The sequence below is a fragment of the Cololabis saira genome, chromosome 11 (assembly GCF_033807715.1).
Source record: "Cololabis saira isolate AMF1-May2022 chromosome 11, fColSai1.1, whole genome shotgun sequence".
Taxonomy (NCBI): domain Eukaryota; kingdom Metazoa; phylum Chordata; class Actinopteri; order Beloniformes; family Belonidae; genus Cololabis; species Cololabis saira.
In genome coordinates this window covers 17,511,737-17,524,316 of record NC_084597.1, presented here as the reverse complement: position 1 = coordinate 17,524,316, position 12,580 = coordinate 17,511,737, and the positions used below count along the sequence as shown (strand labels likewise).

The window sequence follows — 12,580 nt, the reverse complement described above, 5'->3', positions numbered from 1 at the left end:
TGATATTTGAAGTGCTGCTGCGTGTCACAACAACACCCTCGACGATTTACATATGAGGCGCCGGAGAAGAATATGAACGATAAGCGTAAGAGAGCAGAGCCGCATTGACAGATAGAAGGCAGTGAGGGGAGAGAAGCAGACGGCAAAGATGTTTATTCATCACACTTTTGTTTTCGCTGTTGTGATTCATGGAGCTGCACAGCAAAATCTGCTGTTGTGATGACAAACTGCTGACACAACTGTTTGTTGTGTGCAGGTTGTGTAAATCAACTAAAATGGCAAAAAAAAAAATTCAATAAAGTGAATCTTTTCTGCCCAGTAAAGTGAAACACACACACACACACACACACGTTTGGTGTTACTACGTATTCATTTGTTAACTACTCTTTAGAATAACCCTTCATGTTTTTTTTTGCAGTTAAAGAAGCTTAAAACTAAAAAATGGCCATTAATAATACGAGTTGTAAAACAATACTTTGTTTGACTTGTTCTGTGTGTCTGTTAATTACTTTGTGGATCCAATGTGCTTAAATGTGTACATTTTATTGGCAAGAGAAACCAATTAAAATGCTTTATTTGCTTCAATGCACTGATTGGTCAGCTCTGATCGGTATCGGTCAGTATAGAAAACAATTTTTGCCAACACTGATAATGTTATTGATACGGAATTTCGCTGGGCTATGGCACAACTATGTTGTTAGAATGGACTTCTTTTTTTCAGTGGACATGTCCATGAGGGACTCGACCAGCGTATATCACAGTCCACATCGCCGCTCATTTTCAGCTTCTTAGTATTGGAGATATCATGTTGAGACTAGGGCTGTTCGATTAATCGATTTTAAATCATAATCGCGATTATGTAATTAGAACGATGTTAAAACGTGAAAATCGTAAAATCTATTTTTCACTTTTTTTTTACCTTGTCTGCACACATATTAATGATTGATACCGTATTAATGATTGATGGAAATACCTCTCAATACCTGCGACAAGTGCCCCATCGGAGAGGCTCTTTAGTGTAGGAGGGGGCGTTGTAACATGCCACCGGGCATCCCTCAAGCCAGATGCGGTAGACCGGCTTGTGTTCCTTACAAAAAACTTGCAAATGTGAACAGCAAATGTAATGACTGACATTACACACCTCTACCTCCTTCATGGGTTGCATTATTATTTAGCATGCAAAGACCCAGTTTAGTTTAATTAAAAAATGTCTTGTTTTATTTAATTGGAAATATAACTTACTGTATGTTTGCAAGTGCTGATTTTTTTTTCAGAGATAAAACTTTATATTTTATTATATTTTTTAAAACTTTTTTTCAACTTATTTTACAGAGTTTTGCACTTTATTCATTCATTTTTGGTTTAGTAAGAAAAAAGTTTGCACTTAAAGCCCAATGGGGCAAATGTTCAATAAAAAAACAGCATATTTGAAATCATTTCTTTGCCTTTTGTCAATTCACAAAATAATCGTAATCGTAATCGAAAATCCGATTTTGAGAGAAAAAAATCGAGATTTTATTTTTGGGCAAAATCGAACAGCCCTAGTTGAGACACTAAAACAACAGATAAATCTTTGCTTTGACTTGTTGACTGGAGTGGTTTGGGTGGTTGGCGTGTTAGCGGTGGCTGCCTGGCAGTTGGGAGGTCCTGGGTTTGATTCCAGCTGTGACTCTCGCTCCTTCTCCCTGTGTGCGCAGGGTTGCGTCAGGAAGTTCATCTGGTGTAAAGCATCTTACTTAGTCTGTGTGTTCCTCCATCAGGAGGGTAATAGTTAAAACATGATCACTATAACCGTAAAACTTGAGTTAAACTCCAGGCAGAGATTTGATTCATCTTCATAGAACCAATTCAAACTGATTTGTTGGTTGACTTTGAAAAGACTTGATCTATTCATCTCTAATGTTTATTTGTGTATGTGGACATTAACCAGCCCCTGATGGTCTCCTGAATAACAGCACTTTGTTTTATTCAGATTTTCGTAACTTTTAAAAATTAGCAGTTGCTCCTTGATGTAGAATAGCAATTTTTAGAAAAAAGGCAATCTGTACCACCTATAAGGTTATAATAATCCCTCGGGGAGGAACAAGTCAAAACAGCATCACCCAAATGAGCATGCTCAGTGTTATGTAGCTAACAAATGCTAAGAGGCTAAAAATAAAGCTTGTAGAGACTCTCTTTTAATGTTGTCGAGTTATTCTTTGCAGATAATTTGAATTAGCCATAATCTGCAATCTGTACTGCAGGTCAGGGGTTTTAGAAAGTCAGAAATCCCTTAATTGTCAAAGAGACTTGAAATCAGTGCATCTGTACTATCTGCCCATTTACTGAACATAGGCTATTTATCATTTTTTATTCAACAATTGGAGGACATTAATTGTGGATCTGCATCAGTATTGAAGAACTTAGTGGGAGATGCTGAAATCAATGTCTCCAGTGGATTCTGTCTCTTAACAACGGCGTGTGTGAGTAGAACCACAAGGAAGACATCATTAGCGCGATGTGTGGCGTCTGCCATCTGAGTAAAAACTGCTCACCTGGATCATGTAGAGCTGAGCGATGCGGTACTCCTCCACGCTCATCGGCATGGGGATCCGGTACTCCTTGATCAGCATGGCTGCGCTTGAACTGAGCCCAATCTGTGTCCGTGTGGGTCCAGAGGGGAAGCAGTGCAAGAGGTGTGAGGCTCCTCTCGGTCGGCTCCGCTACCCACACCTGAGACAGAACAACAACAGGCTTTCTCTGGGTGAAAGTAACAGGAAACGCGCCCCTTTAGCTTCCAGATTATTTACAAAACCACAGGAGGAGGTAGTTCACTTGTCTGGAGGATTAAACCCCCCTCACACACGATCCGACATATCCTGTGTGTATGCTCCAGCAGATCTGTTACAAGGTAATCCACTGACCCAGCAACAGCGCTGAAATCCCCCTGCAACCTAAATCCCAACTCTGTCACACATAAGATTCAGCCAAGTTGGGGTCAAAGGAGCTTTTAAATCACTTGTCTTTTGTGTTACTTCTGCTAATAGCTGCACTGAGTCTGTGGTATTTAATTTGTCCTCTATTTCACACGTCCGTAATAATGTTTTTACCTTTGATTGACTGAAACAGTCGAGAGAGACGGGAAGCCCAGGAGCAGAGAAAAGTGGGGGAAAAAGAAAAGCCAGACAGGATTAGAACCGGGAACCCCGTACCACCCAGTGTGTGTGTGCGCTCCTACTGTACCACTGCTGTAAAAGGTCTTTTCCAGATCCTACATAAGAGTAGAAGCAACAGAAAAATCATATACAAAACCATGTGCCCCCTCTTTTAATCCCCCCCAAAAAATGATGTGGGCAAGAATTATTACCACAATAAAACAATGCTTTTGACAGCAGGGGACGTTGGATAACATCAATGGTGGATCCATGGAGGATCTTCAGGCATGTTTGGACTGTACAGACTGGGATGTTTTCAGGACTTCTACCAGCAGCCTGGACGAGCTCACAGAGGCTGTTACATCTTACATCAGCTTCTGTGAGGACAGTTGTATTCCAACACGAACCAGGGTTAGTTACAACAATGACAAACCCTGGTTCTCTTCTAAGCTCAGAAGGCTGAGGCTGCAGAAGGAGCCTGGCGACAAGAACAGGCTCAAAAAGGCAAAGTACACGTTTAGCAAGGAGGAGGTGAGAGCAGCTAAACGACTGTACTCTGAGAAACTACGCCAACAGTTCTCAGATAACAATGCCAGCTCAGTTTGGAAGGGACTGAGACAGATTACAAACTACAAACCCAGAGCCCCCCCCTCCATCAACGACCGACGCCTAGCCAACAACCTGAATGAGTTCTACTGTTGCTTTGACAAACAAAGGGACAGTCCTGATACCATCCCCCGGGACTGCATTCACATTCCCCAGTTCGATCCCTCCAACTGCACGCCCCCTCCCCAGCAGGGGCTGGAGCCTCTCCACCACTTCACACCCCAGAGGCCCCATCCCCCACCCCCCACACCACTGCGACGCCCCCCTCTATCCTGGAGAGGGACGTTAATAAAATATTCAACAAACTGAACCCCCGCAAAGCAGCAGGACCGGACTCTGTCTCCCCATCCACCCTGAAGCACTGTGCCGATCAGCTGTCTCCGGTGTTCACGGACATCTTTAACACCTCCCTGGAGACATGCCATGTGCCAGCCTGCTTCAAAACCTCCACCATCATACCTGTCCCCAAAAAACCAAGGACCACAGGACTTAACGACTACAGACCCGTCGCCCTGACCTCTGTGGTCATGAAGTCTTTTAAACGCCTTGTGCTGCCACACCTCAAAAAAATCACGACCCACTACTGGATCCCCTGCAGTTCGCCTACAGAGCCAACAGGTCTGTAGCCGATGCTGTAAACATGGCCCTGCACTTCATCCTCCAGCACCTGGACTCCACAGGAACCTACGCCAGGATCCTGGACTTCAGCTCTGCTTTTAACACGATCATCCCATCTCTGCTCCAAGACAAGCTCTCCCAGCTGAACGTGCCTGACTCCACCTGCAGGTGGATCACTGACTTCCTGTCTGACAGGAAGCAGTGGGTGAAGCTGGGGAAACATGTCTCTGACCCTCGAACCATCAGCACCGGATCCCCTCAAGGCTGCGTTCTCTCTCCTCTGCTCTTCTCCCTGTACACAAACAGCTGCACCTCCAGTCATCAGTCTGTCAAGCTCCTGAAGTTTGCGGACGACACCAGCCTCATTGGACTCATCTCTGATGGTGATGAGTCCGCCTACAGGTGGGAGGTGGACCAGCTGGTGACCTGGTGCGGTCAGAACAATCTAGAGCTCAACGCTCTAAAGACAGTGGAGATGATAGTGGACTACCGGAGGAACGCAGCCCCACCTGCCCCCCTCACCCTGTGTGACTCTCCAGCAGACACTGTGGAGTCCTACCGCTTCCTGGGGACCATCATAACCCAGGACTTCAAGTGGGAGCTGAACATCCCCTCCCTCACCAAAAAAGCACAGCAGAGGATGTACTTCCTGCGGCAGCTGAAGAAATTCAACCTGCCAAAGACAATGATGGTGCAGTTTTACACGGCCATCATTGAGTCCATCCTCACCTCCTCCATCACCATCTGGTACGCTGCTGCCACTGTAAAGGACAGGAGCAGCTGCAACGTATCATCCGCTCTGCAGAGAAGGTGATTGGCTGAAATCTTCCATCTCTCCAGGACCTGCACGCCTCCAGGACCCTGAAGCGTGGAGGAAAGATTGCAGCAGATCCCTCCCACCCCGGACACAAACTGTTTCAGACTCTTCCCTCTGGCAGGAGGCTGCGGTCCATCAGGACCAAAACCTCACGCCACAAGAACAGTTTTTTCCCGTCTGCAGCTGTCCTCGTCAACAAGGCCCCGGTCCCCCCTCCCTCCCGTCTACCAAAGACTGCCCCCCCACCCCACTCTACGTTACATTAACGTAAATATTCCAACCCCGTAACATTTGTACAGACTCACATCCGACACTTTAAAAACCCCCTATTGTACATTTCTGTTAATATTGTTCATTTCTGGGCCGCTCGGTGGCGCAGTGGGTTAAGCAGCGGCTCATATACTGAGGCTACAGTCGTCCTGCAGCGGTCGCAGGTTCGAATCCCGGCCTGCGCACCTTTACTGCATGTCATCTCCGATCTCTCTCTCTTCCCCTTTCATATCTGCAGCTTGAATAAAGGGCCACTAGAGCCCAAAAAAATCTTAAAAAAATATATATATATATTGTTCATTTCTGTTTATACATTTTATCTGTCATTTGTCATCCTACGTCACTTTTTGTAAAGACTCATATCCGGCACTTTTTAATCCTCATATTGTACATTTCTGTTTATTTCTGTTTATACATTTTATTTTATTCTATCTACTATTTTATCTCCATATATTTGTTTGCTTTTATATTTTTATTTTTATTTTTACTGTATTGCACCAATCACCACAACAAATTCCTTGTGTGTGTTAACAAACTTGGCAATAAACCCCCTTTCTGATTCTGATTCTGATTCTGATCAAGTTGTACCACCACATCTCCAACACAGCACTACAGGAGCTCACCCAACAGCTGCCAGCTTCCCATCTCATAGTCCAACTCCACATCTGCTTCTTTGAACAGGTCCTCCGCCTTCCTCCTGACCACCGGACCAGAGCCATTCTCTCATTAAACCCATAGATGACCTTGCTCCCACTGGCTGGACTTCCATGGGCACAACATCCTGGAACAGGACACCGAACAAGTGGGCCACAGTTGCCAGTAGCAGCCGCCCCTGGTGAAATTGAGCTGCTTGACGCACAGCGCACGCACTGCAAGAGCAGCAGTAGTGGTACATTTAAGTTTACACTTTTCTCTTCTTAGAATAAGATGGTCGTAAATGCTGGAAGATCACCTTTATTCACACCTTTCTAATCAATTTCTTACTTTCTCACCCAACCTATATATCCATAAGTGTTTATTTTCCAACAAACATTTATTTTTGATGGGAGTCAAAGTAATTATTGTCTACATCCATTCCAGTTTTTAAGTAATGCTTTGAAATAAATATATTCTACCCCGAGCTACGGAGGACGCCGCCAAAATCGTGCTTACAGCCCCCGTAGTACTGAACCAACAAACTTGGTTGCGAACGTGAACGGACGCAAACGCTTGGACAAACTGCAAGTATATTTAAGGCCTTATGCACAGTAGTTACGGTCACACCACATAATTTCAGTTAAGAATGAGGTCTTGACTCTGGCTGACCCACTCCAAAGCATTCTTTCTTTTATTATTCTTTTTAAAGGAGCTTGAGGCCGGATTGTGGCAAGATTTATGAAAAAAATCTGTATACATTTTAAGTTTTCTAGTAATAATGTCAGATGAAGCGTTCCAAACCAAAAAGAATGATTCCTCTAGTGTATCTCTCCTTTGCCTTGAACAGGCTGTTGCTGCAAAATGTGCTGCAATTCGGTCCCGAATTTCCCGCGCTGCGGATGTGACGTCACATGACGCTGCATGCACGTTCTCCCCGTTCTCCCGTGCCGGCTTCACTGTTGGCTGCAGTAACCCCGACGGCCGTCGTGGTGAAGGGTGGCGCTAGAGAGTCTAATTTCTTAAAAGAAGCCTCAAGCTCCTTTAAATATAAGGAAAGATTCATCTTTTATACTGTAATCATGAAACTACAGACTGTTGGAAAATGGTTTTACAACCCATAAATCTGGAAAGTGCATTGATTACTTTTCGAAGAGCAGTGCTGATGTCTTTCCCTCTTGGTATTGTGATTACCCACACCTAAACAATCCAGGCCAGAAAACCACAAAAAAGATCTGCTTTTGCAGAAGTCTGCACACCTGCTGCTGATTAATTCATCAAGGGTTGATGATGAGCAACACCTTCCTGCAACTCTTAAATCTTATGAAAGCCGTAAGGAGGTACTTAGGCCGCGTTCAGACTGCCAGCCAATACCCGATTTTTAGCCCATCCAGATTGAAACTGGATGACTCTTTTGAACAGTCCAACAGTCCAAAACCGCATGAGATCCGATTTTTGCAAACCAGATCGAAACCACCTCCGGGAGGTAGTTTCATATCGCATTCATATCGCATTTGGGCAGATGCATCTCAGTCTGACCAGCTCCAAACACTCACATCGGTTTTGACTGTCCGTGACGTCACTCTACGCGATGCCAGACCAGACCCATGCGCCAAACCACCCGCCCATTTCGAGTTGTGGAGCTACGTTACAGGTATGGAGTAGTCGGAAGATGCCAAAAACAGCAGTCCTTTGGACAGAGGAAGAAACGAAATGCCTCATTAATCTGTGGTGAGCTGGCTCCATCTTGTTATTGTTTTTGTTGTCGCAATTACATATTAAAGCCAAGTAGAATATGGTTTAAAAGTTAATTTATTTCAATAATTCAACTAGAATATAGTGTAAAAGTTAATTTATTTCAATAATTCAACTAGAATATGGTGTAAAAGTTAATTTATTTCAATAATTCAACTTAAAAGGTGAAACTAATATATTACCTAGTCTTATTACATGCAAAGCACCTTTATTTGTTATAATTTTGAGGATGGAAATGTTTATTGATTTCATAAAATATTCTCTAATCTGTGTTTTATTTTGTTAATTACTGATAAATTTTGTGTTGATGTGTGTGTGACAGACGTGTGTATGGGGTGTTAATGAAAATACGGGACAAATCGCGTCCCGTATTAGTTCAATAAGGGACGCAACATTTTTTTCTCAAATAAAGGACAATTCCGTATTTTACGGGACGGGTGGCAACCCTAGTGTGGACAGTCAGCCCTGAAAATCGGATATGAGAAGGAATCAGATATGAATCAGATTTGCCTGCAGTCTGAACGCGGCCTTAATGTTGCCAACATGGTTGTTTGTTGTTTTTTTTTCTCTTTGGCTTCATTTTTGTTCTATAAACAATGGCACAGAGAAAAAAAACCCATATGTTGTTACAAGAACATTTCCAAGACCTTAAATGCAGAGTATTTAATTGTGAAAGAGTGTTTGTTCTGAAGAATTACGCCTCAGATCCACCTCAGAGATCAACTACTCCTCTAAAGGCTCACTAAATGTTCAGCTCCTTCATCTTTCCTCCGAGCATCAACAACCATCCATCTGAACACTGAGGCTCCTTCCGTGTCCCACCACCTGCTGCCATTTGAAGCAGGATCACATGACAACCTGTCCTTAATCTCGAACAGATGATGTTGGTCTGTAAATCTGAGAGGCGACGGGGTACAGAGCCAACAGAAACAATCAACGCCAGGTAAAACAACAATAAGGGCAGGTAGAGATGAACACCGTCTGGATTTCAAGGAAATTGATCGGTGGGGGGGCAACATATTTGTGGACGGCAGATGGACCACTCTGATGAAGGTTAAAGACCAGATTTGCCCACTCCTGACAGTGTCTTTACGACCTTTATCTCCTCCACAGGGGTTTGTTTGAACACATTGCAATCATCTTGACATGCACTATGTGAACAAAAGTAGTTGGACCCCTGACCTTTACACCCTCAGGAACTGTAAGGACGCCGTATTCAAATACTTTCATAGTTTGTGGAGTGTTTCCGTGGGAACATGTCCTTGTTGATTCTGTAGCGCATTTATGAGATTAAGCATTGATGTCACAACGTTGGAGGCATAACGTTGTGTAAAATGTCCTGGTATATTGAAGCATTAAGACTGTAAGACTTTTGGGTCCAGCTCCTCGTGGTCGGTAGAAGCGCTGAGTGACGGTGCCGTCAGCCGGCAGACAAACACACGTTCAAATGGTTTTCCCAGAATAACAGAGTGTGATTGCTCACCATTTCTCTTCCATCTCTCCATCAGAGCATGGATCCATTTCTGCTAATTACCGTATTTCAACCCTCTTTAGTTTTATGATCATTTTCCAACAGAGATACCAAACCATAATTATTCTGCTTTTCCTGTATATCTCGATCCACTCTGATCCATTAAACTATGAGGTCTGTAGCTCTTATTGAAGCGTGTGGAATAATCCACCAGCGACGGTCAAAGAACATCTATTACATTATGACAACATCAGAAGAAAATGAGCGTAATTTTAAACAAACTTGCAGTACAAAACAAAAATTAACCAAAAAATTAGCTCTAACCTGGATGAGCTGGGGGGAAAGACCAGGTCCGCTCTCCGAACCACAGAAGATTGTTTTTGGGAGCCGACTTTCTGCCACAAAACATCCCTAATCATCCCGCTCATTCAGATTAAAAGCCACTTGTCTCAGGAGCTCATAAGTAGCTAATAAGACTTGCACAAAATCTAATTCCTTCTTTTGCACTGTCTGACTGTAAAATTGTGTGAGTTTGAGAGTCTGACACATCAGGAGAAAACTGTCCGAAGCCTGTTCACTTGTCCTGGTAGAATACTGTCGTCTCATCCATCCAAGACTGCATCCGTTGATCTGCGACCTGTAACTTAAATTTCTCCTTTTTCATCAATTGTAAATAAAAAAATAACTGAATAAAAGGGAATACGGTCATGGGGTAATCATCAGCATTAACAAACTAAGAAAAACCTCCACCTGCTCCACTTACTGCAATTTGAAACTCGTCATCCCCGTTCACACAGCCGCTCGCTCCTGCCCTGCAGCACCTTTATTGTGCCTCGCTGGCCGTGTGGATCGCATGGAGGTGGGACTCCACAGCCGTCACGCCGCCGTTCCACCGTGGGAGGCAATAACAGAGGTGCAATGGAAGCGATAACAAGCGGTGTGTGAACTGACTACGCAGGAAGAGGTGACAGGGACGACGGTGCTTGGAGAACCAGAGACCGACTGGACTGGTATTAAGTCGTTTTAAACGGGTTATAGTTTCATACCGCTTAATTCCAGTCAAGTAAGTAGAACTGGAGCCTCCGCCAGTCAGCGATTTCATCTTCGATGGAGTCATTTTCATCTTCATAAAGGTTTTTTCTGGTTTCTGTAACACAGTAAATTTTAAAGTAAACTATTATTCTATTAAGAATAATAGCCTTCCTGCTTGTTTTCAGCATTTCTTTAAATTAAGAGAAACAAATTATAATTTAAGAAGGCTGTGGGTCTTTGAAAGATGTTGTGTGAGGACTAATGTTAAATATAGATATATAGATAGATATAGATAATATAAATATATCATTTTTGGGAGTCAAACTATGGAATCAACTTAGTGATGAAGTGAAACTGTGTAAATCTCTGTTGAATTTTAAAAAAATATTGAAAAGTAAAATAATTAAGGATTACAATGCTAAATGATTGGAGTATAATTTGGTTAAGCAGAACAATTTAAAGGAAAAATTTCTCTTTTGTTTCTTTTCATATTGCAGATAATCTGGGTTTTCTGTTGGAAAGTACAGGGTAGGCAAATATAAGCTTTGGCTTCAGCCTATTCCTTTTTCGGTTACAGAGTTTATTATTATTTTTTGTGTGAAACTGATGAGTGTAAACTTGTATGAAAGTGTTTTGTCATTTACACACACACACACACACACACACACACACACACACACACACACACACACACACACAGTTTGAATTGCAAATAATGTAATGTAACCGAAATAAACAATTCATTCATTCATTCATTCAGTTGTTTCTTCTTGTGTGTTTTTTTTTTTTAGTGGTGGGGTCTGGTTTGATCTATCAAGTTCCTCTTTTATTTTAAAAGTGTGTTTCTTGGATTCCTAAGTTCTGGTTTGACGGCATCCTGTTCTATTAACCTTATAATCATCGTATTTGTACGATAAATTCGGCCTCTGTACGATCACTACTTCAACCTAAAAGACCGATTTGGAATCAGATTCAGCGGATTAATTTGTCCGTAACTGATCTGCTGTTTATTTTATCACTTCCTCTCTCATAAAGACACTTCCCTTAGACCCTGCCCCACACTGTGAGAATACAATTCAAACTCGTTTTCTTCCGCTGTTGTCAACGTTGTGGCGTACAGAGATGCAATGGATCCAGGCTCTCTGTGCGCTAACTTGGTTTTGGGTACTTGGCAACACTGTGGTTACATGCACATCTAAATCAAGCTATTGGCAACAATCTAGCAAAGGATTAAACTGGAGTTTCTGAGAAAATCCAGGTATACAGTACAAGTGCGTAGGTCTGCATAAGGACGGTAGGGACATACCAACTTTTCAGGAGGCTCAAATTGTCCCCACCAACTTTTAAGCAACCTTATTTGCATTATATAATGAGTTCCGATATAAAGGTAATTTAGATTGTCTTCCCAAATGTTGTAAGGATAGAATTGACCCTACCATTATTAAGTGAATTATTTTCATTATGTTCAGACTTACATTTACCCCTTTTCACTTGCTGAATTTGCCGGTCCATTTTTTTCCTCAAACGCACGTTTGATTGGCTGATGACTTGACCATTTTTTCCATAATTGCTCAACCCACTGATGCATTTTAGAGATGAAAATAAGGGAAAAGAAGGTGAAAGAGACAACCAATTAAAGCAATGTATTACTCTTGTGGTAAAGGACAATGTAGGCTAACATGTAGTTCCATATATAGGTTAAGTAGTAGTTAAGATATTATTGATAAGTTTGTATTTATTGTGTATGTTAATATAATTGAAATTATGTTCAAATATTGCAATTTAAATTGTTAACAAAATCCTGGAATATTCAGGAAGTTTTCAAAATGTTTCTTTAGTAGTTTTTGAAAACAAAGGTTTGAATCGAACTGTGTATCAGGTGAACCAATACACATGAAAGTTAGTATAAGTCGATACAGATTTATTTTGCATTGATCATTTAGCCTATCAATTAATTAGATTCATATTCGTGACAAATGTAGCCCTGACGCCCGTTCACCCAATCTGTTTGGTCTTATTAATGTCCCGTCCCCAGCAAAAAGTACATGCAGGTTATGCTGTTATATCGTCCCTACCAATGTTGAGACCAAACCTACGCCCTTGATACAGCACATGCGTGAGAAGGTTATCGATTATTGAGTGAGGTGCATTCGACTCCACGATGCTAGGTGGCGCCACGCGCACTTCGGTCGGATTAAGGCAACAATTGAACTTTCTGTTAGTGCATGTGCTGTGCTGTGCATG

General features: G+C 42.4%; 1 protein-coding gene across 2 annotated transcripts in view; it reads right to left on the bottom strand.

Moving 5' to 3' along the window:
• The window catches only part of LOC133455042 (membrane-associated phosphatidylinositol transfer protein 2-like), a 113,261-nt gene that overhangs the window by 59,871 nt on the left and 40,810 nt on the right, over window positions 1-12,580 (bottom strand). For both annotated transcript variants that reach the window (XM_061733857.1, XM_061733858.1), the window contains exon 3: window positions 2,535-2,712. In XM_061733857.1, the coding sequence (XP_061589841.1) occupies window positions 2,535-2,612 (78 nt within the window). In that variant the 5' untranslated portion in view covers window positions 2,613-2,712. The remainder of the gene's footprint in view (window positions 1-2,534; window positions 2,713-12,580) is intronic.